We start from the raw sequence: 26,088 nt of genomic DNA, 5'->3' as shown, positions 1-26,088 counted from the left end.
TATGTTGGATTTCTCACAGTGCGGCTAAAATAGGCCTCACTGTAAGATTAATGTCAGAATATCTCCCAAAACAAAAGTTGAAAGAATAAATCATCAATATTTTATGAATAACTAAATTTCAGCTATGTTACATCATTCTATTCTGTGTAAATAACACTTTAAAGTGACTTGTTCACACTTCTTTCTAGTACTAGGTGAAATCTTTTAACCAGTATCTCAAAAACCAATAAAATGAGGCTGCTGTGAAAGTTACATGTAGCAGAAACTTATTAATTAACATTAGAATTTCACAAGATATTTTAATAAATTCTAAATATTGTACAGAAGGGAGAAAACTTTAACTTTGAAGTAATGGCAACAATCAACATTCTTTTTGCTTTTTTACCAACATTTAACACTTATTTTTCTCTCATAGTCCATTTTCAGTGCCATATTAAATATACATTCTGTGGTAAACTTGAACATGTTGAAAAATTTCACGCCAACTGTGGGCAAGTAGCTTGAAATACATTTTCTATATATTTTGCAAATAAAACTTATTTTTATAAATACAGTCCAGAATTCTATGGGTTCACTTTATTTTGACTAAAAAATTACAAACAAATGAAATTATAATCTAAATACAAATGTAGCAAAAAACAGTACAAAAGTCTTGGCACTTATATTTTTAACGTATAAATTTCACAGATTGTTTTCATTTCAATATTAACTACCTCAACAAATGGATAATTACCCCGATTGCACCATAAATCAATAAATTGATATTTTTATACAATGTCAGAACATAGTAACGTCAGAAACAATTAATACCATAATACTAGTATACCAGAGCTACCAGAAGTCAAGCAAAAAAAGAACAAAAACACTTCACAACAAACACTAAAGGATAAATATATATATTTATACCAACACCTTCAACCTTAATGAATTTTTTCTACAATAATAAAACTTTTATTTGTGATTTTATGTCTCAAGACTTAGACATGAGATATGTACAGTAATTTTGGTCCAGTCAAACAATGGTGCCATTTATGTTTCAGTACTCATTTTAGAAGGACAATATTATCTTGAACCAGAGTGGCAAACTGTCACAAAATATGCCTGTCATCGAACTTGGTCTAATGCAAGGGCCATAACTCATGAGTGCCTGGGCGATTTTGATGGTTATCAAACTTCAGTGAAATAGTATGCCTACAAACATTGTCACCAAGTTTGGTGAAGATCAGATGAAAACTGTTTGACTTAGAAAGCGGACATGCTTTTGGACGCAGACAGCCCGCCCGCTTGCTGTGGGTGCTCACATAATATGCCCTGCCATTTCAGAGACGTGTATAAAAATGACATACAAACTGACTGTAAGTGTACTTCATGAATTCATGGAATGCACATGTCTTTATATGACTAAAAATAATTATTAATAACAGAAAATGTATATTTAACTAAAGCTGAACAGATACAGAAAATTCTGTGAACACAAGTAGTCTGAAAAAATTTTAATCTAAAAAACAAGGTCTGGAACAGTAATGAAGCATAAAGCTGCCTTAGCTAAAACTAATTCTGCTAACTTCCTGGAAATATTTTTAAGATCAATATTTTGCCAACATAAATGACATTTGTCTCTACTTAAAAATAAAGACTTAGCTCTGGTGTCCATTTTTACTTGGACAAGTTCCCTTCATTAGGCCAAAAAAAAATATGTGTGGTTCAGGGAACCTGACCGACCCAAATTTTACCTGCCAACCCTAAATTTTTGTCCATTTTCTTGGGAGTATGAATATTTTTAGCACACCAAAGTCATAAAAACTGACCGATGTCTTCACTCCTGCATCCATTCTAGCACACCAGAGGTCTACCATGGTTCCCCATATGAACTTGAGATTTTGACGAACCACTGATGGATGAGAATGTCCTGCTCTTGATTTGTAAATATGAAGCCATACTTTTCCCGACGAAAAGTCACACCATCTTGAAAATTGAAAACATCCATTGGTATGAAAATAACCGATAATTTAGAGATAAAGTTATAAAAACTTATTAAGTTTTCAATGAATCAACTATAAATGTAAGGCCAAAGTTATGTTTTCATAAATAATATGTCAAAATGTTTCTATAAGGCTGACATTTAAGCTGAAAGTGACTGGCCGCTAGCGTCACTATATGCCGTTATTTCGGGTTAAAATCTACACAAAATACATTCGTTTAACTTGCATATGGTTTTATTTATTTTGCATTATGGGGTTATATTTGTCTAACATTGAATTGGGATAATAAAAAGGAAGAGAATGAAGTTTACCGACGTTACAAAGTTATATTGGAAAAACAGCAGACAGCAACGCTTGCAGGCACCTGTTATAACTCGGAATTCAGATAACATCTTTTTGGATACGCACGTTCAAGTATACTTTCTCCTGATACGTGTGACATTTTTCTAGCATTTAATTTTTATTTTGTAGTTTAATGGTGAAGTGTTATGCAATTATCGCCTTCTGTAGCACAATGGAATCTCCTGATGACTTCTGTCAGCAGATAAAACTTCTGAAATTTTCAACTTTATTTATTCAAGTGCTATATATTTTATTTGTGTAAGATGACTTTCTCTTCCAATTATCATGTTTTTGCTTAATTCTCTGGTTTTCAAAGATCTGTTTATATTCCCAAAATGGTGAGAAAAAACCCTGGATTTTGTGAACTCCTTTTGCAGGTTTGCATAGTACAGAGGGTGATTAAAAGGCAAAAGGTACATAAAAAGCAAGCACAGAAGATAGTATACATGGTTAAATGGCTATATAGTAACAAGCAAACACCACAATACCACATGTTGGAAGATGCAAAATGATATGAGCCGTGCCATGAGAAAACCAACATAGTGGCTTTGCGACCAGCATGGATCCAGACCAGCCTGCGCATCCGCGCAGTCTGGTCAGGATCCATGCTGTTCGCTAACAGTTTCTCTAATTCCAATAGGCTTTGAAAGCGAACAGCATGGATCCTGACCAGACTGCGCGGATGCGCAGGCTGGTCTGGATCCATGCTGGTCGCAAAGCCACTATGTTGGTTTTTCCATGGCGCGGCTCATATGGCTTCTCTCAGCATTGTCAGAGTACAATCTTTTAGTTAAGCAAGTTAAGCAGCATATACATTTTGTATGAAAATGAGAGGATTTAAAAAAAAAAAAAAAAAAAAAACAAAAAAAAAACTACCTAGCCTCCCAACTTTCTGAGCAATGTTCCCTGAACCACATATATTTTTTTTGCCTTATGGTATCAGATTTACTAGTTGAATTTACTTTATAATAGTATTTACTTTATAATATTATTTACATTTGCTATATTCATTACCACTGAAAATATGATGCTCATTTTGTACAAACAGCAAAAGGAAAAGCGCCAAAGTTACTACAACGCTGCTTAGTGATAACTGGCAACTGTTATGATGACGTAGGTGTATAGTCAGGGAGAACGTTCCTTTGATGACGTCGCAATTATTCCGTCTGGTGAACAGAATAGCGGGAAGCTGATTTTAATGTTAAATGCAACAAGATGTGTACAATTTATAATATAATTTAAATTTGTTTACAAATGGAAAGAAAACGTAACGTAAATATGTGATTTTTTTCGGAGTTCATGCGAAATGAACTACAGAATAGGATCGGCAAATAGAACACGAATCCCTAGCGCAATCCTAAGATTTACCAATCCTATTCTGCCATTCATTTTGCATGAACTCCGAAAAAGAATATTTCATTTCCTAAATGGTATCAGTTTAACTTGGGGAATTTCCCTTCATAAAGATACATGTATAACTTCTATCAATTTTGCTGTGGGAAGTTCCCTTCATGGAGGTATCAGTTTTATTTGGGCAAGTTCCCTTCATAAAGGCATCAGTTTTATTTGGGGAAGTTCCCTTCATAAAGGCATCAGTTTTATTTGGGCAAGTTCCCTTCATAAAGGCATCAGTTTTATTTGGGGAAGTTCCCTTCATAAAGGCATCAGTTTTATTTGGGTAAGTTCCCTTCATAAAGGTACCAATGTCAGGTACTTAACAGTTTTCCTTCATACAAAATTTATAATAGCAACCTTTTTGGAAACAAGAGGACCATGATGGTCCTGAATCGCTCACCTATCCCCACATGACCCAGTGTTGAACTGAGTATGACATCGTTATTTCTATTATTTGACAAAATGACCTAGTTTTTGAGCACATGTGACCTAGATATCATCAAGATAAAAAATTCTGACCAATTTTCATGAAGATCCATTGAAAAATATGACCTCTAGAGAGGTCACAAGGTTTTTCTATTATTTGACCTAATGACCTAGTGTTAGAAAGCACGTGACCCACTTTTAAACTTGACCTAGATATCATCAAGATGAACATTCTCACCAATTTTCATGAAGATCTCGTGAAAAATATGGCCTCTAGAGAGGTCACAAAGTTTTTCTATTTTTCGACCTACTGACCTAGTTTTTGATCGCACATGACCCAGTTACGAACCTGACCTAAATATCATCAAGCTGAACATTCTCTACAATTTTCATGAAGATCCATTGCGAAATATGGCCTCTAGAGACATCACAAAGTTTTTCTATTTTTAGACCTACTGTTCTAGTTTTTGACCACACGTGACCAAGTTTGGAACTTGACCTAGATATCATCAAGATGAACATTCTGACCAATTTTCATGAAGATCTCTTGAAAAATATGGCCTCTAGAGAGGTCACAATGTTTTTCTATTTTTAGATCTACTGACCTAGTTTCAAACCTGACCTAGATATCATCAAGATGAACATTCTGACCAATTTTCATAAAGATTCATTGACTAAATATATGGCCTCTAGAGAGGTCACAAGGTTTTTCTATTTTTAGATCTACTGACCTAGTTTTTGACCCCACGTGACCAAGTTTCGAACTTGACCTAGATATCATCAAGGTGAACATTCTGACCAATTTTCATGAAGATCTCATGAAAAATATGGTCTCTAGAGAGGACACAAGGTTTTTCTATTTTTATACCTACTGACCTAGTTTTTGACCGCACGTGACCCAGTTTCGAACTTGACCAAGATATCATCAAGGTGAACATTCTGACCAATTTTCATGAAGATCCACTGAAAAATATGACCTCTAGAGAGGTCACAAGGTTTTTCTATTTTTAGACCGACTGACCTAGTTTTTGACCCTACGTGACCCAGTTTCGAACCTGACCTAGATATCATCAAGCTGAACATTCTGACCAATTTTCATGAAGATCTCATGAAAAATATGGCCTCTAGAGAGGTCAAAAGGTTTTTCTATTTTTAGATCTACTGACCTAGTTTTTAACCCCACGTGACCCAGTTTCAAACTTGACCTAGATATCATCAAGATGAACATTCAGACCAATTTTCATGAAGATTCATTGAGAAATATGGCCTCTAGAGAGGTCACAAGGTTTTTGTATTTTTAGACCTACTGACCTACTTTTTGACCCCACGTGACCCAGTTTCGAACTTGACCTAGATATCATCAAGGTGAACATTCTGACCAATTTTCATGAAGATCTCATGAAAAATATGGCCTCTAGAGAGGTCACAAGGTTTTTCTATTTTTAGACCTACTGACCTAGTTTTTGACCGCACATGACCCAGTTTCGAACTTGACCTAGATATCATCAAGTTGAACATTCTGACCAACTTTCATAAAGATCCCATGAAAAATGTGACCTCTAGAGTGGTCACAAGCAAAAGTTTACGCACGGACGACGGACGACGGACGCCACGCGATCACAAAAGCTCACCTTGTCACTTTGTGACAGGTGAGCTAAAAATGTACAACTTTAAAAAATCACTTAGCAACCTTTACATATTTAGTATCTGATCAATTTTTAGATAAGTTCTTAGCAAGGATATGCCATGCTTAGTGCTACAAAGAAATTTTGATATTATTCAATTTGTGACATTAACACGACAAAAAACCTATTAAATGAATGTATAAAATAAAAATAATCCAGTACATAAAAAATATATGGACTGGATCTTTTCAAGAAACAAATACTGAATTTGGCAGCCATTAACTTTATATTTAAGTCAGCAGTACACAATTAAGAAATACTCTCCAGTGCCTCAGACATTACAAAAACACTATTGCAAACAGAAGATTCTATACAACAACAACAACACCATCACTCAGCATATGACATACTAGTAAACTTAATAAATGCTTGGCTCATTTGTCAATGTTAAGTTAGTCATGTAACTTTGAAAATTTATTGCAAAATGATTTATACAACAAGAGGACCATGATGGTCCTGAATCGCTCACCTGTCTCCACATGACCCAATTTTCATGAAGATCCATTAAAAAATATGGCTTCTAGAGAGGTCACAAGGCTTTTCTATTATTTGATCTAATGACCTAGTTATTGAAGGCACATGACCCAGTTTTGAACTTGACCTAGATATTATCAATGCTAACATTCTCACCAATTTTCATGAAGATCTCATGAAGAGTATGGCCTCTAAAGAGGTCACAAGGTTTTTCTATTTTTATATCTACTGACCTAGTTTTGAAGGCACGTGACCCACTTTCGAACTTGACCTAGATATCATCAAGTTGAACATTCAGACAAATTTTCATAAAGATTCATTGAAAAATATGGCTTCTAGAGTGGTCAAAAGGTTTTTCTATTTTTAGACCTACTGACCTAGTTTTTGACCACAGTTGACCCGGTTTCAAACTTGACCTACTTATCATCAAGATGATTTCAGACCAACTTTCATACAGATCCCATGAAAAATATGGCCTCTAGAGAGGTCACAAGGTTTTTCTATTATTTGACCTACTGACCTAGTTTTTGAAGGCACGTGACCCAATTTCGAACTCGACCTAGATATCATCAAGTTGAACATTCTGACCAATTTTCATGAAGATCCATTGAAAAGTACGGCCTCTAGAGAGGTCACAAGGTTTTTCTATTTTTAGACTTACTAACCTAGCTTTTGACCGCAGTTGACCCAGTATTGAACCTGACCTAGATATCATTAAGATGAACATTGAAACCAACTTTCATACAGATCCCATGAAAAATATGGCCTCTAGAGAGGTCACAAGGTTTTTCTATTATTTGACCTACTGACCTAGTTTTTGACGGCACGTGACCCAATTTCGAACTTGACCTAGATATCATCAAGTTGAACATTCTGACCAATTTTCATGAAGTTCCATTGAAAAGTATGGCCTCTAGAGAGGTCACAAGGTTTTTTCTATTTTTAGACCTACTGACCTAGTTTTCAACCGCACGTGACCCAGTTTCGAACCTGACCTAGATAACATCAAGATGAACATTCTGACCAACTTTCATAAAGATCCCATGAAAAATGTGACCTCTAGAGTGGTCACAAGCAAAAGTTTACGGACGGACGGACTAACGTACGGACGACGGACGCCGCGCGATCACAAAAGCTCACCTTGTCACTTTGTGACAGGTGAGCTAAAAATGGGAAACTGAACAATGAAACAGACTATAACCATAATGAATATGCTAAACCAAACTACACACAGGTTCAGTATTTCAAAGTTACATAGCAAATACTCATCTTTAACTTCAGAATTTAACAAATTACAATATGTAGTTTAAGGAGGTAGGTTACCTTTATATTTGTATGTGCGCATGTCCAACCGGAAGCTAATGTGACGATTTACGACAACGTTTACGACAAACTAAATGTGTTTGTTTATTCATTCTTCTGAAAACAAATCATAGACCTGTCTTCGATCTGACGCTTTATGGTTTAATAATGCAGAAATAATGAATAAATTGCTGCAGAAACGCTTCAAAACAATGTTGCCTTAAAATGACGTCATTGACGTCATGACGTTACGTGTCAGTTAACCTTTAAAATTAATAGCTTTTATCTTGAAAGTACGTAATTCTTTGCATTTTCTTTATTCAAACTATTTTCAAATAACCATTATTTGCTGAAATATTTTTTATGAGTCTTTTGCTCTGAAAAATAATCAATATTTTGCTTCTTTTATGTAGTTATATTGAAATGTTATGCGGAATGTAAGAAAATGGATGATGGTAACCAATGTTATTTGGAATATAGTTGGGTGAGAGGTTACTTGTTACGGCCATTTTCAAACAAGGCAGTCTGAATGACAGCTAAATCCCCCGCCACTGCTATGGATAGTGAAAGGGTAAAACCTTTGATTTTAGCTGTGACCTTGACCTTGAACTGACATGGCTGACTCATGAATTCTGCACAACGTCTTGATGAGGTGATCATTGACCAAAGTTTCATGAAAATCCTTCAATGGGTTTAGGAGATACAGAGCTGAAACCTTTGACCTTCAGTTGTGACCTTGACCTTGAGTTAACATGGCTGACTCATGAGTTCATGATGAGGTGATCATTTGACCCAAGTTTGATGAAAATCCTTCAAGGGGTTAAGGAGATACAGAGTGGACACTAAATGGAAGGCTCAAACCTTCGACCCTTAGTTGTGACCTTGACCTTGAGCTGGCATGGTTGACTCATAATTTCTGCACATCGTTCTGATGAGGTAATCATTTGACCCAAGTTTTATAAAATTCCTTCAAGGGGTTTAGGAGATATAGAGCAGACACTAAATGGAAGGCTCAAACCTTTGACCTTTAGTTGTGACCTTGACCTTGAGCCGACATGGCTGACTCATAAGTTCTGCACATCGCCTTGATGAGGTGATCCTTTGACCCAAGTTTTATAAAATTCCTTCAAGAGGTTTAAGAGATATAGAGCGGACACAAAATGGAAGGCTCAAACCTTTGACCTTGACTTGTGACCTTGACCTTGAGCCAGCATGGCTGACTCATGGGTTCTGCACATCGTCTTGATGAGGTGATCATTTGACCCAAGTTTTATAAAATTCCTTCAAGGGGTTTAGGAGATATAGAGCGGACACAAAATGGCAGGCTCAAACCTTTGACCTTGAGTTGTGACCTTGACCCTGAACCGACAAGGCTGACTCATGGGTTCTGCACATCGTCTTGATGAGGTGATCATTTGACCCAAGTTTCATAAAAATCCTTCAAGGGGTTTAGGAGATATGGACCGGACACGATTTTGTTACGGACGGAAAGACGGAAGGACGGACGGAAGGACGGAAGGACGGACGCAGACCATTCCTATAATCCCTCCGCCATGGTGGGGGATTAATAAAAAATCTAGCAGTTTGATTTGTGATACCTATTTTTCAGGTTCCGTTGATAATTTGTTACTTATTTACTAAAACTAAGATCTAAAAGTGTTCAAGTTTCAGTAGAAAATTGTGGTTTCTTGAATTGAATTGATGTTACCATGGAAACGAAGCCCGTGACCTATGTATCTAAATGTAAAATTCAAAAGCGTTGACACTAGTCTATTTAAGAAACACAGCTTCGGCTTTTTATTTTCATTTCAACAATATCCATGAGAATAATAGTAGCATGCTGAACGATTTTTCCATGAAAAATGCCAGACAAGGGGTACTGCTGTAAGTATTCTAAGCTTTGAAATTTGTTTGAATAAATGCAGATAACACGAAAATATAACTTACGTTAGAAATAATATGTTTCAAAGCTACATCAACTAGAAAGATAATCTTATTCAATATTATTTTATAAGAAATTACGAAAAAAGCAAGATATAAGCCATTTTAAACATCTATGTTGCCATGGTTACTTTAAACTTTAAGAAAAATAGGGTACCATGTATAGTGCTTGGTATTTTGCTAATAATATTACCCAGATATTCCATGTTGGTCATTAACAGAATGGCACTTAAGCCGTCGAAAACCCCTATTTTTATACATAATTGTTCAAAAATGAGAGAAAATGCGTTACCATGGAAACACGAGCCCCGCGACATATACATTTTATGCTTATATTAGAAAGCTAACGTGCATGCTAGTAAAATTATAGATTATGCTGATGTGTACGGATATCAATGAAACTAAAATACACTGAAAAGTGTTAAATATCCGTATTTTCCTTCTTCTTTCAATATGAAATACCTTTGGAGGGTCATGTTCTTCAAACCTAGATAAAAATTAAACTTGAAGGGACAGAGACAAACGAAACTGAGATTTTAGCAGTTAAAACTTCATATTACACGAAATACAAAAAGATGCTGCGGTTCAACTAATTTGAATTTACCCTTGTAACAAGGTAACCTACCTCCTTAAATTATAAGTAGATAATACTTAAAAATTTGACAAGCTAAAATATGAAGTTACAAGTAGATAACAAACTTTGAACATTTCTCAATCTTTGATAATGAATTTATTTATTTATTTGGGTTTTACAGCGCACCAACACAGTATAGGTTATATGGCGCCAAACAGGACTACAAATTTTGGTTTCACATCTCATTTACATCAAAATAAAAACATGAGGTATGGAATCAAAATTTGCATACCTGCTGGAATCACAGAGTTACAGCAAAACCAAGTGTTAAGACCCTATTAGTTGCCTCTTAAACGATCATGCAAGGGTAAGGCAGTGGTTCCAATTCTTTTCATACATAGATCGTCCCAGAACCAATGAAATCACACTTAAGCACAAATGCAATCACAACACACACTCATATTTCCATTGAATACAAGGTACAACAATAACAAAAAAATTGCACTTTGATTTAAGGTAGCACCATAACCCACTAGAATACTGGTCTACATATTCTGTAAAATCATTCAATTTTGTGGGTTTGAAATTTCATGATTTTGGCCAAAACAACAATTCTTGCGGATCTAAACTGAAGAATTCCAAATTCTGAAAATAAAATAAATTGGAATTTTGCTTGTCCGTTATTGACTTGTATGAAAATTAGTCTTCCACAAAAATTAATGATTTTACAGTAAAATATTTATTTAAAGCCTAAATAGTATGTAAAATGTACAGTTTCTTTAGATAAATATTTAACTACATGTAATATATGTCAGAAAAGGTCAAGTGGATATAAACATCGCTAATTTTCAAATTTTATTATTAAAATAATAAAACAAAAAAAAAACAGTAACTGTAAATATACTTTTAAATAACAGCAAGGTCATGTACGGTAATCAAAATTGTAAGTAGGTAAATAAGTAAGTAACGACATAAACAGTTAAGACAGAACAACTAGGCCATAGGTAGAAAAGTTGGATAACAATTATAAAAAAATGATTTACATGAACTAAGTACGTGAAGTATGTAAATTTTCACATTCTTTTCAGAAATTGACATTTAAATAAAGAATATAACACAAAAAACATGAACCCATTTGTCTGGTACTGATATCATTACTTATAATTTGTCTTAAAAATCCTCCAGAAAATAAGTTAGTTTAAGTAAGCTAGAAATAATTCAAATTAACAAATTAAACAACATACAAGGTAATGAAACTTTGGTTAGACAGACAGCATAACAATACCAAAAAAAATATCTTTTAATAAATCAGTCCAAAAATTACAACAGACAGAGTATTAATCTTGACTTGTATTCTATAATAAACCCAACTTTAGCTCGAGCTTAGCCTGCACAAATAATTTTCAAATCACATATTTTAGCAAATACCATTGCTTGACATGCACTTTTCAAAAAAAAATTCTCAATAAGCATTTCCATAACTGAAAGGGAAAAGAATGCAACCCTCTTCATCTGAAAGTCTTAGATCAATAAAGCTACACACATGCATCCTTCAGTCTGTAAAAAAATGTCTAAAGCTCAGTGGATATATTGATACAAACCTTTATATAACTCTATATAAAACTATAAAACTGTTTTGCAGAGCCACAAAAAAGAAAATAACACTAGCATACAACCAGGGCCTAGTCTAAATCTCATAATTTGGATTTCTTCCTTGAATATGTGAAAGTGTTTTGGTAAAAGCAGATATCAGTATTTTTAACAACTCTTGTTTAGTACCTATCAAATAAATGAAATACATATGAACTTCTTTTCAGCATTTTCACATGATCTGGAACGGGTTTTAATCAGTGCAACAGGAACAAACATGTCAATATAATCAATAACTGTGATAAAAATATGTACATTAGACAAAACCATCCCATAATTATACGTAATCTACTAATCTCTGTCTAATAGGTATTTCTAACTAATAATGCTTCCATACCCAAAAGCTAGCAGATAATAAGTTTTCACTTGTTTACAGAATTTTCCGTCATTAATTTGTATTTTTGGGGGGCTAGACAAAGCCCAGTTCTCATATGTGGCCACTTTTCTATTCAATCACAAACTAAAATCATGACTGTCATGAAGGAACTGAAGTCTGTCTGTCAAAGAATTCTTTCAAATCAATAAAGGACCATAAAGACAATGAAATGCTGTATATATTCCAATCATCTACCTGACCTTTATTAAAATTAGTCGGGTGAAATGTTCAGAATATGTGATTATAAGATCCAAAGACTTTGTAAGCATCCCTAGATATAGTAGTATATATGTCGACATCCAAGATATATATGCAACAAAATGCACTTATACCTTAATGAACATTTTGAAAGGTTACAGCATTAAAATATTGTTTCGCTATCACAACTATGAAGTAAAAGATAAAAGAAAAAGAAATTTAATTTGACATCAAAGGGAAGTAAGAAAAATCACTATCTAAATGGTAGGCAGATATTACTTTAAATGTTCAGATAGGCATTTATGCTTTTAATTTTATAACTTTAGCTGAAAACTGTTGATTTCTTCACTGAAAATAGGCCTATATTAGAGAATATGTGATGATCTGAATACTGAATCTGAATACTTCGAATTTCAAAATATACAAGGAATTCAGCATGCAAGATTAACAAGACGTACATACAAAGAGGTAGGCGGAAATCAAAGTTGTACTCACATAATTATGAAATGGTAAATAAATAGGATTTTCCTTGAATTCCTTAATAATCAATAACATATAACAACTAAAATTATAAATTAACAGTGCCTAACTAACAAATGCAAAATAAAATGTATGGCGCATATAACACCAAAATGAATCACAGAGGCTCCACGCAAAGCTATCCAAAGTATAAAAAGAAAGTTAATGGATGTTTCGTTAACGAGTTTCTTCAAAATTTCTTCTGTTTTTGCAGAATTTTGATAATTACTTTGGCATCATGAATTCTATTATGCTTCAATTTCTCATTTATAAATTCTGACTGCGAGTGATGAAATTTAATCACAGAGAATGTAAGTCAATAATAGAATAAAATTAGTTTTTTTATGCTGAAAAATATCAAGAACCTCCTCTATCTTTTAGTAAAGTCATTTTCAAAAGATTTCTTTTAACAGTTTTATCTTTATTTTCATTCTCATCAACTTTATCAAGTTTTTGGTCATCATTTTCTTCAGCTACATGTATATCTATGTTTACTACTTTATTTTTTTCTATATCTATTTCTTCATTCTGTATTTCAGTCTCTTCAAGAACATCTCTTCTTTTATTCGACTTATCTGTTACATTTGAATCACCTCCCTTGTGTTGTAGTGTGCTTCCAGGGTGATCTCCCTTGTCTTCAGTCTGGTTCCCTGTTTCCTCAGTTTTACTACACTCTTCTTTAATGACAGTATCATAACCATACGGTTTCAGATGATAAACAAAGTATTCCAGGACATACATCATATTAGGAGGCACGTAGTGGAAACTGATTGCATAGTCACTGCAGCAGTCTGGACCCTACAAATATGGAACATAAAATAAATGCAAAATCTTAAAAGGCAGATGATGTTATTTAAGAGTGGCTTTGAATTGAATGAACAAACAAAGAGTCAATCTGACAATAGATGACTGGCTAAAAGCTATTAAATAACTCTAAAATCATAGGAAACAATGTTTTGCATGTTGTTTGAAAGAATTTATAAATGTTTGGCTACATATTTCATTCTGAAACCTGCTGTAAGTATAGGAGGCAGTTGTGGAAATAATGCAATGCCATATAATTTGATGCAAGAGTTATGGCCCTTGTATCATATGGAGTGGGTGATGATAAGTTTAAATCAAATCTGTTTGGTAATAACAGAGATAAAGTGAAAGTTCATAAAAACTATAACCTGAAATTTTAAGTAAAAAGGGGGATAACTCATATAATACAAGTGTCACAGTTATGTTCTTTGTGTCAAATGATGTAGGCAATGATGATGAACAATTATTTTAAGTTTGAATCAAATCCCTTCTGAAATATCAGAGACATAGTGAAAATGCATCAAAATTAACATAAAAGTCTAACTAAAATGGGGGCATAATTTATGAAAAATTGGTGCCAGAGTTATGGACCTTGTGTCATATGATGTGGCTGTTGATGTGGAACAACTATTTTAAGTTTGAATGAAATCCATTCAGTAATGACTGAGATAAAGAGAAAGCGCACAAAAACTTTAACCTGAAATTCTAAGTGAAAAGGGGGGAATAATTCATGAAATATTGGTGCCTGGGTTATGACCCTTGTGCCATATGATGCGGGTGATGATGAGGAATAACTATTTTAAGTCTGAAGCAAATCCATCAGGTAATAACAAAGATAAAGAGAAAGTGTAAAAAAAACTTTAACCAAGGTGGGGACGCGGAAAAGACACCGACGCCGGGTCGAGTAGGGTAGCTCTCCATACTTCGTAGTCAAGCATAAAAATCATCCAAATGGAACCAGCACATGCATAACTAGGTTTGGTACTAATAATTATCACAAGATTTGGTGGAAATCTGGCAAATAATTGCTGAGAAATAGCCCGGACGAATTCCGTCTAGAGGACAGACGGACGAACGAACAGACCAGAATCCAGTATAGCCCTAGATACTAGTATCTGGGGGGAATTCTAATAAAATATTTTAGTCAAAGATGCACAATATATATCTTTAAAACTCTTCTTAACTTAGAACACCTTTGAATTCAGTTTTATGACAAAATCCTTCATTACTGACAATTTCAAAAGAATCTACCAAATGTTTACTACAAAGAGAAAAATTCTCACCTCCTTAGCTGGATGGTAGTTGTAAGACCAATACCACATATCCTTGGGCAGAATTCCTGGTATCAAATGATGTTCTGGCACAAAAGGATGGAATCGTTCCCGCTGCAGCTCATCCCGAGAGTCTCCGGGCTTCACCCCTACTGCCGCCAGACACTTGCCCATCTCAAGATCCTCTGCACCACCCCCATCTTGCCTGCATTTCTTCGAATCATCTAATACTTTGGAAAGTCTCTACAATTTCAAAGTTTAAATAAACTAAAAACAAATATGCATTTCATTTGATCAACCTTTATACAGTAGTTGAATTTAAACTAGACTTTATGAACTATTATGATCCCAAAGGCTGACAATTTCTGAAGTCATTCAACTGGTCACACCTGTTTATAAACATATTTCAAATTAAATCTGAGAAGGTAGCTGTTGATTTGTACTGTGTCTTATGATGCAACCTTTCTACATTTTCTGTCCCACAAATGGTAGATGATAATGTTTTCTAGGGAAAATGGAAAATACACCTAACTCACACATGCTGAAGTAATAATTTAGGCCCAAATATTTGCCCATTATATTGTTTAATCTTTACAGATTGTCAACAGAATCAATGAAGAATACATACACATATTAATTAAATAGGTTCATCAATTTTTTGTAATAATTAATCTGATAAAAATGAGGATGATATATTATTTACGTAATGTTAAAATCATGACCTAAGTACCTCAGTAAGGCAAGTACACTCAGATTTTGAACTGCTTTGCTTGTGCTAAACTTGGAGATTTACAACCTCGTAAAAGTTTTGGAAGGAAGTTCTTTCAAAGTGTGTAGGGTTTCTGACCTGGACTCACTTTTCCATCGATGCTGTGTGCTCAGAACTTGCTATGGATCCAATACTTTCAGGAGCCATGCTGTGGGGTCCTGGAACATCAGTGACCCTACCTAGGTTTTGTGCCCAGATGGGCGTCTAAGGTCTTTCACACCCACTAAAGGTATGTCGACTTGACTGTTACTCTGACTTTTCATTTAAAGTTCTAATAATGAACAAGAGCTGTCACTAATGGTGACAAATGCCCCTGCAAAGCCTTGACCTTTGACCTGGTGACCTTGACCTTTGACCTGGTGACCTCAAAGTCAATAGGGGTCGTGTACTCAATAAGTACTTTCAACATGTGAAGATTGAAGGTCCTGGGTGCAGTGGTTCGCGAGTAAAGTGCCTTCATGCAAAAAGTTAACATTGGCCCCTGTGACCTTGACCTTTGACCTGGTGACACCAAAGTCAGTAGGGGTCATGTACTCAATAAGTACTATCAGCATGTGAAGTTTGAAGGTCCTGGGTGCAGTGGTTCGCGAGTAAAGTGCCTTCATGCAAAAAGTTAACATTGGCTCCTGTGACCTTGACCTTTGACCCCAAAGTCAGTAGGGGTTGTGTACTCAATAAGTACTAACAGCAAGTGAAGTTTGAAGGTCCTGGGTACAGTGGTTCGCGAGTAAAGTGCCTTCATGCAAAAAGTTAACGTTGTGACGAATTGGCCCCTGTGACCTTGACCTTTGACCTGGTGACCCCAAAGTCAGTAGAGGTCGTGTACTCAATAAGAACTAACAGCATGTGAAGTCTGAAGGTCCTGGGTGTATTGGTTCGCGAGTAAAGTGCCTTCATGCAAAAAGTTAACATTGTGACGAACGAACTAACGGATGGACAGTTGAAAACTAATATGCCTCCCTTCAGGGGCATAAAAACCTTAATTACGATAAGTTACTACTTATCCAATTGTACTAAACTGATAAAGAAATATATACCTTTAATGCCTCTTTACTCAGTACATAGCCCGCCCCTCCAGACATGTATCCATTCTTCACATAGGGTTTAAAATGGCGGCCAAAAAATACACCAGAATTAGGATCTTTGTCTTGTAAAAAGTACCTGTATAACATACATGATTGCAAAATTACAAAAACTGTCAAAACACTCTACACAATCAGTGTCTAATTAACATAAAAACAAAGGTCCCATGAGAGACCACTCTCATTCCTACTACATCAAATTTCTTACTGTACAATTTTATATTATATTCTTGACAACTGAAGTCAATTCTACAAACTTAAAATGACTGTCTTAACCAACACTGATTTTATTTGAAGATAAAAAATTGTGTATACTGTAGAAATATCCCTTCACATACTAAAATAAGTTTGTTATCATTAACTCATGTATGACTAAACTTTCAAAACTTTTTCTTACATTCACTAAAAGCACAACAAATGACACATACATGCAATAAAACAACAAATTAAAGTTCTTTTTATAATGTAAATGCCCCCTATGATGGCTTGCTGGGAGTAAATGGGTGTGTAATTTCAGTCTAAAGTACAAAATGTATGCTGTGACCACAACAGAGGTCATTTACTGACCACAAACAATAACATTTAAAGTTAGTTGATTCTACTGTTCAAGTCTATTTTTCCTATTGTACGAAGATTTGTAAACTGTTATCCGAAGATGTATATATAATAAATATGTTTAAACTAAAAAAAGTTTTAAAGTTTGATGACAACTAGTTTAAGACTATAACCTATTTTCAGACTTGAGGTTACTGTGACCTTGACATCTACCTTCTTTGCCCTAAATGCAGTAAGTGTTGTCAATAATAATGAGTAGACAATAATGCTATGCAGTCTGTTGACTGAAGCATGTGCATTTTCCAACTACTGATCAGACTGAAACAATTTTCAATCTCACACTGTGACCTTAATCTTTAACTTAATGACCCCGTAAAAATCGGGGTTATGTAGAGATCAAAGTCATACACTCTATGCTTTTTGGCAGTCCTCAGTCAAAATCTTCACAAGTTTTGGTCAGAAACCAATGATAGTTTCAAAGTCACTGAAACCTTACCATTGATCAAATGACACCTCAAATAATATGGTCATACAACCATCAATGGCAACCATCCCATGAAATTTGACATATATTAGTGACTAAATATTCTTCAGTTATTGATAAAGCACTATTTTACTGTTACTGTGACCTTGACATCTGAACTCTTGAGTTCATCCACTGACCACTGGTGGTATTCCTATGAAGTTTGACAGTCAAAGTTTGATGGTCAAAGCATTTTTAGTTCTTTTCAGTATGAAGGTCACTGTGACCTTGACTTTTGAACTTAACTGACCTCTTAAACTGTACAGATCATCTTATGACCACACACAAACAATCTATGATGTTTGACAGTCCTAAGTCAAAGCTTCTCTTCAATTAAGATATCAAAAACTTTGTCCTTGACCTTTTATTCTCTGACCCTTAAAACAAAACAGGTCATTTCCTGAACGGTTACAATCATTCTATGAAGTTTGACAGTTGTAGTTGCTAGAAATATATCATAAGATAAATTGTCTATCAATGGAGAGTTAGACCAACAGACAGATATGAGCAACACAAGACCCCTTTTCTTCAAAGGAGTAACAGTCCTTGAATACAATAATAAACTGAAATGAATGTAACGTTTACAAGAAGCTCAGTGCTTACAACAATTATATCTGATTCCAAGCCATAAATTTCATAACACACCATGCCCGTACAATGTGATATTTTGTGGCATTTTCTAATCTATTTGTATCAGTTGCCTAGTCAGTGGTATCCACTTAACCTTTAACCTGCTGGCAGCAAGTGATTTTCCCTTTTCGACCAGTGCAGACCAAGATCAGCCTGCATGGATCATGGTCTGCACTGTTCACTATAATATTCAGTCAGTAAATTTTCAGTGAACATCCCTTTGACAAACTAATGAGACTGCCCAAACTGAATGATGGACCAATCAATTTTAGAAATTTAGCAGGATAAAGGTTAAAGTAAAGGGGAATCTGAACCCAACAACATTTAATCTGAATTTTGACATATTCATTTTTTTTCAAGCTTTGAGTTTGGATGTTAGTTTTTCATGTTGTTTAGTTTTCACAGACATATGGTAGTTATAAATGTAATGTCCGAAATAGGCATTTTATTTACTATGAATTCATGTTGTAATGGCAGTGAAGGGAGATTAATTTCTTTATGGAGTTTGTATTTATATACGATTACAGTTTCACAACTTTAAAGTCTACACAAACGGATGGGTTTCAGCTAAAATGAAAAGCAGTCTTAATAATATTTGGACTGACATTTTTTCATCATGACTTCTTACTGATAATATGCTGTAATCTGAATTTCAAACTTTTTAATAAATTTAGGGAAAAAAAGGATATAATAACATTGACTGGTTACCTTAGATTCTCTACTACAACATAGGTATCATCATCAGCTTTCATAAACCAGTCAGCTTGATCTATGTAGTGCTCATGTACATATTTAAATGCAGCTTTTGTTTTAGCCCAAAGATTATCACGTCCCTCTGTTACTTTCAAGTCCACTGTTGGCAATGAACTGTCCTTTGATGTACTCATAAACACTGAAAAAATTGTGAAATGGTCTCTGATTATTCATATACACATAGTATCAGGTAATCAATGAAGTAAAGAGTAGAAAACGTAAATTATAACTATAGCTTAGTTATGTTAAATCTTCTTACAAATTACTCTTTATGTCATAAACATATATAATTAACAAAGCTTTGAAGTGCCTGTATATTATATTATACCAGATTCATATTATGAGCGCCCTTTTCATGACAAACACTTTGAAAGGCGCTTTACATATATACAAAGGCATCCACTCGGAGCGCCAGTTCCTCTACTACCAGAACAGATACAAAGTGTCTGACCAGATGCACAGAGCAAGAGAATGCCCTCAGAACAGAGAGAGAAAGCATTTTATATACAGATATGCTCAGCTAACTAATAGCCTAGCTCTTTGTAAATAAACAGTCTGGCTTTTGTTGTGCCTGGTGAGTAGGATCGATACACGTGAAGCTGTCTTTTATGTGAAAAACCAGTACTGGCCTCTGGTTAGGTGAGACACACTCAATAGTATGTTAGAAATTTTCAGTGCATAGACTAGGATTAAAACCCCAGACCTCTAGATTGACAGTCAAGCGCGTTATCACTAGACCATCCAGCCACCTTATTATCATTGCTGTACTACAGTAACTATTTCAGTTTTAAATCTTTTCAAGGGAACAATTTTTGCAAAATTAGTAATGTAAAAACGCCATAAAATTTTATTCAGCACCTACACACAATCTTCAAAGTTATGAAGGAGTGTAATAACTAGAAGAAGATTCACTCTAATTGACCCTGAACAGGGCAAAGAAAAATTATTTGAACAAAACTGAGAAAGGACATTTCAAAGGTTTCTCAAACCAAGTTTAGTGATGATCCTTCATGGGGTTCACGAGAATCATGTTTAAAGTTTTTTTCTTTTTAAAGCTTAGGTTCCCCCAATAAGGAACCAAGTGGAACCGTTTAAATAATCTTGAGAAGGGACCTTACAAGAATGTTACAAACCATGTTAGGTGATGATCCATCATATGGTTCATTAAAAAAAGCTGTTTAAAGGTTTTTCCTTGTTTGTTTTTGTGTTAAGCAGCAGTATTTCAACAGTATTTCAGTAATGTAACAGTGGGAAGTTCACCTAACCAGTGTTCTTGGAAGCTGCACCATTACAAACCTGTTCTCTGCAACCAATTAACTACAAACATTCCCACTTGAATCAGAGGCGGAGGAAAAATGCTTTCAGACACAAAGTGTTTTAATAATCATCACGGAGAACATATGCCCCACCATAGATCAAATCCGATGACCTATAGACCTCTCTCTCCCTATTAAGCTAAGCAGGCAGACTTCAGGTTTTCCAATTTTTAGCTCTGGCAGCCCTTATATAATGGCTAAGTTAAACCATTAAATTTTGCACAAATTTGATAGAAGTCTATGCACAGGATGCTATGGACCAAGTTTGGTGAAGATCCATCACTAGGTTCATGTCAGACCAGAAGTAAAAAGCTAATGCTGGACAATGGACACAGCACTGTAACAATATGCTACCAAGAACCTATGGGTACTTTATGTAAGCTAAAAATATGAAACTATGAATCAATTAAATCAACTAAAAGGAAGAGAAAACAAAAATGTTAATTAAATACAAGTCGTAATTTTCATTTGGGTATAAAACACATGGTTGAGTTCTTTTAAGCCTCAACATACTGTAAAAAATGCTCATGTACGTTATACCAAAATGTCACTTCTGAACAGCTATTTATTTCTTCATTTAATGGGACATATGTTAAACAAATTTATACTTACCTAAAATATTGCATCTTTTTCCCCAGGTAGCTTTAACATGTTTTGCTTTGGTAGCATGGTTTGATGGATTTGTCATTACCCAGCATAGAACCCTGACTTTGTCAAACAACATCTTTGCAACTGCATCTGATGCCTCTGCAGAATATAAACAAGAAAATTCTTTGCTTTGTTTTTTGTTTGGTTTTGTGTCCAACCAACACAATTCAGGTCAAATTGCAACTTCTAGACTTTGAAGGTGACAGACAAATGCAGCCACAAACATGTACTAGGAATAGGTAAGCCAGCAAGGCTGTTTACTCACATGAAAACCATTACACAGCCCAAACAAGGGAGTTGAGGGGCAAGCTTCAGCAACGTTTTGTTCAAAGACACCCGTCAACAAGCATGTTGTATTACTGATTCTAGAAAACCCCTATAGGATTAGGACAGGCTAGATACTCAGGCTGTCAACCAGGTCTTCTCCAAAATATAGGAAGAATATAGGAATATTTTCACAACAAAAATAGGAGTTTTTGGATAGTTTTGAGGCAAAATATAGGAGTTTTCAACAACATATATTTTCATTTACTGGTACATATACTATCAACTCTTACCTGTACACTTACTGTCTTACTGTTTCTACATTAATCAATGTCTAGAATGTCTACCATTCTCTTCAACAGCATCGCAATCCAGACAAGACAGAAGACTGATATAAAGCCCACAACATATTCTTCTGTACCTTTCATTGCTCTCAAGCTGTTTTCGTGCAGACTTGGATTTCATTGATTTTGGAAGTTGGACAGTGAAATAATCCACACTTACCCTCCAGTAAGTTAATACTCTGGTCATGGCTGGCAACAATGTCAACCATCTGCTTAGTACATGTCTTAGGAACAGGCTCTCATCCATGTCATACTCCAGTTGAAGGTCTTTAAAATCTTCTCTTCTGACTGGCTGCTGCTTGAAGAACTGATACATGTCAAAAGTTAACTCTTCTGCATCACTTCCAAAACAGTTGAGACCTTTTCTAAAAGCATTGTGCACTGTATGGAGGTTGCAGGGTTCAAAGTCGAGCAAACCCGGGTTGCCATCTGCTTTCAAACTTTCATTGACTTTTCTGTGAATGGATTTGTTGACATTTGGGCCATCAGATGAGAGACTTATCAAATTCTTCATGGGTAGGTCTACTTCAAAATCATTCCCTAATTTAAGGAAAGCTTCACTTACAATGTCAGCTGTTGCATGGCCAAAGTGAAAAGCTTTCAAAAACCTCACAGACACTTCTCCCTCAATATTGCTTCAAAATCTTATCAGTATGTCCATTGGTCTACATTGCTGTGCTGTAGTAGTTTCATCAAACATAAGAACATACCCTAAATTTCCATCTATCACTTCCTTCACAATTGCTTGTCAAAAATGGTCTTATGGCTTCTGAAACTATGTATGATGCTTTTGTCCTTGACAAAGAAAAACCGATCAGCAATATCACACTTGATCATCTTCTGAAACACTTTGTCAAGGCCATCACATGATCTGAATGAAAAATCAGCAGCTGCTACTTTAAAACACCACAACAGCTCAGATTCTGTGACTTGATGTTTCAAAAGGTGACTTGTGAATACATGTTGTATTTGCCTCTGCTCAATATGGCTTGAACCTACAGTAGCTGGTTTATTAGATGCTCCAGAGGCTGTAGCAGTCACTGTTTTACCGTCACCCTTGGTCAACACTATTTGGGCAGTGTTTTTACCAAAACAAGTATCTGAGATCTGTTTGTGTTTTGTTGATTTACAGTGCTGTTTAACCTGAGTGAAACCACTGTTGCTTACAGAAAATTGCTTACAGCATAAAATGCAGTAAGCAACTTCAGTATTTCCTTTTACAGGTTTACACCATTTAAACAATTTAACACCACTGTCGTCCTTTAAATCAAGCCACTTGTCATTCCAATGTGTCTTTCCTCCAGGCATTGTCTTACTATTACAAGGTAGTCACACTCACAGGCTGAATGTTTTTTTCAATATGGTTGTCTTATGGCACACCTGCAAAACTTAATGTTGAAAATATTTATCTTACCATGTCAACAGACTACATGTGCTGTTAAAAATAAAAATTGTTTAATTGCACAAACAGTCTGCCTATGTGCTTCGATTCCAGTTTGGAAGAGCAGGCATGGTCCCCTCAGTATGTAGGTAAGTCTCTGAGAAAATCTTCCTGTTGACAATTCAGTAAATGAAGACTTTGAATTTTGGTAAAACTGCATGAACTGTATATTTAAAACAGACACGGTACTTCTGCACCAGTTTGTCATCTTTACTATACTTTTTTGATGTCAGAGATCTCAGAGATTTGCCTTGTATTTCATCATTGGGGAGTATCTGAAAGAAAACGTCTGAATGAGACTTTGATTTACCTGAAAGACCCATGTCCTGTTTCACTGCCTTGCAAAGTGACCATACAGATGATGAAGAAGAGCAAAACTACATTATCTTAAGGATGGTGATGCTGTGGCAGACATGGGAATTTTCTTACCTATAAAATAAAGAATCCAAAAGAAGTATCAAACCAAGATCTCTTATTCATCGGCAAGAACTTTACTAAAAAATATAGGAATATTTTTCAAAATATAGTAAAATATAGGAAATATAGGAGGTTTTTCAGAATATAGGATTTTGATCCAAAATATAGGAAAATATAGGAATATAGGAATCAGTTGACAGCCTGGATACTGGACCACTAGACACATCTATATTTTTAATTTCTGTTTCTCAACAACAGGTAAAAGCAGATGTGTGACTAAGATAATGGCGTAGAAATATTTAATGACATTGTAAAAAACAACATATTCTTATTTTTGTGATCATGTGTAGGGCATGCCATAAGCATGCTAAGAAAGGATTTTTATAATTTCTCATTACTTTTTCTGTCACAACACTATCTTTACATTATCTTTGAAACTTCTTACTGTTAAAATCTGATGTAAAAAAATGGCAGAATTATCATGTGAATGTCAAATGACAACTTTTTACACCAGTCACGTCTAATTTGTTTGAATATCACTGGAAGAAGAAGAAGAATTTATTCTAGTATTTACTAGCTGGACTGTTGTGGACGGATTACACCAAACCGGAAGTGACTACTCAGTGTTACATGTGAAGTAGTCCAAAATGTAGTTCCATGCTATGGATGAAATCTGGTATAATGAGTGACATGAGGAGGTGACATTTAAATTTTTGGCTTATGTTTATTGCTTATAGTATTGAGAATAGATCTAGACCATTTTCATTGTAAATTTCTTGGAATAAGTTTTATTCTTTGCGAAAAATGTCTACCTCCACGTAACTGCTAAACGGCTGTTTTCATGGGGGCATTTTTAGAGGGTGATGTTTCTCAGAACAGGTTATTTTTCTTATATTCAGCATAACATGTCAATATTTTTCTATTTTTGATAAGAAGACATGTTATACTAAATGACCATATATGGTTTTCATATCATTGAAATGCTCTAAAGTGCTGAAAATGAGGTCTGAATGTTTTGTTATTAATATGAAATAAATAAGGAATTGAATTGGTAGAATGTAACCGATGGAAGGTACATTTAGCGGCCATGTACCCAAGGTGGGTATTATTAGTGGTGTGATACCTACTTCCGGAACGCGATAGAGGACGGGATTCTCCAAGCTGAACAGCAGACTTTACAGTGACACCACAGAGAACAGACGTATGTAATTTCTTCTTAATAATTATATCTCTGTGTGTAAGTCCCTGTCCTCTCTCAGGCTTATAAGGTATAACTGACTGTGGCTTAATTCAATGAAGTTACAATAGGACCATCCTAATAAGCAGTCCAACAATGATCCTATAGGTTTACCTCTGTGACTATGTGCAAGCTGGTCTGACCACTGAACAGATTGAGTCGGTCCGCTAAGGCCGTCAGTTTCACCATGACTGTGTGGGTCCAAGGGCAAATAAACACCTCCTGTAGTCGATGTGAATCTATTAGTTACTGAGGGTAACTGCGAGTTTACAGAAGAAAAGGCAAAGAAATACGTAAATGCAAAACCAAACACTATTCCCACACAAAATGTAAAAATTGCCGATTTTGACAGCACAAATCCTCCATTGGCTGCCATGTTGTTAGAATTAGACTAGATTTGATTTTTTCAGTGGAGAGTACTCAAGACTTATTTAACCCAACGCATTAAAGATAAACATATTTGTATATAGGTTAGAAGGTATTAAATGCCTCCGCTACTATTTTCTATGTAAAATTACCAATTTATAACATAATTTATCAGCATTTCTAGCCTTTCATTTCGACCCCAAAGACATTTCAACCCTAAGACATTTAGACCCCTCAGAAATAGTTTTATGTTCTGATCCAATATTATTTTGACTTAGTTTCTGAGGGCAATTATGACTTTAAAAACACAATTTAGAGAACCTTTTTGACCAGGTATAATTATTATGAGATCTTTTTTGAGGAAATGCTGTTACTGAGTTAAACCATTTAGTGATGCGAAAGTGTGATCAAGTACTCTAATTATTACTAATTAAATTTTCCGTTAAGGTTATAACACACTAAATAGTTATTGTTCTACATAAAATTGACCTATTTCCAATGGCCGCAGCTCACATCAGGACCCATTTTATATGTCTGTAGTCTACATTTTCTTGAAGAGTTTTGTCAATGCTAAATAAAAATCAAAAGAAAAGTGGGGGTCATGTTTGATGCAAGGAAAATAATTTCAGTCAAACATACAAACTGCAAAATCAGCTAAAAAATGAGACCCCAAATAACACTGGTGGTGTATGATCTAAGTTTCTATGAAAAATTTTGTCATGTTGTTATTTCATTATGAAAATGCTACCTACATGTCAAGCATAGATCTGTCATTTGATCTTAGCAAAAAAATTGCAAAGAAAA

At 34.9% G+C, this 26,088-nt stretch overlaps 1 protein-coding gene across 1 annotated transcript; it reads right to left on the bottom strand.

The window, feature by feature from the left end:
• Positions 1-548: 548 nt before the first annotated feature.
• Positions 549-25,294, bottom strand: LOC123532017 (glycoprotein-N-acetylgalactosamine 3-beta-galactosyltransferase 1-like). The gene is made up of 6 exons (XM_045313350.2): positions 25,033-25,294; positions 21,180-21,314; positions 19,207-19,390; positions 16,746-16,869; positions 14,952-15,182; positions 549-13,662 (listed from the first exon to the last, which is right to left on the bottom strand). Exons 1-6 carry the CDS (start codon positions 25,292-25,294, stop codon positions 13,222-13,224), a joined length of 1,377 nt encoding a protein of 458 aa, XP_045169285.1. The 3' UTR covers positions 549-13,221.
• Positions 25,295-26,088: the final 794 nt, after the last annotated feature.

Source organism: Mercenaria mercenaria, chromosome 11 (genome assembly GCF_021730395.1).
Source record: "Mercenaria mercenaria strain notata chromosome 11, MADL_Memer_1, whole genome shotgun sequence".
Lineage (NCBI taxonomy): Eukaryota > Metazoa > Mollusca > Bivalvia > Venerida > Veneridae > Mercenaria > Mercenaria mercenaria.
This window is presented reverse-complemented; position numbering and strand designations above follow the sequence as displayed.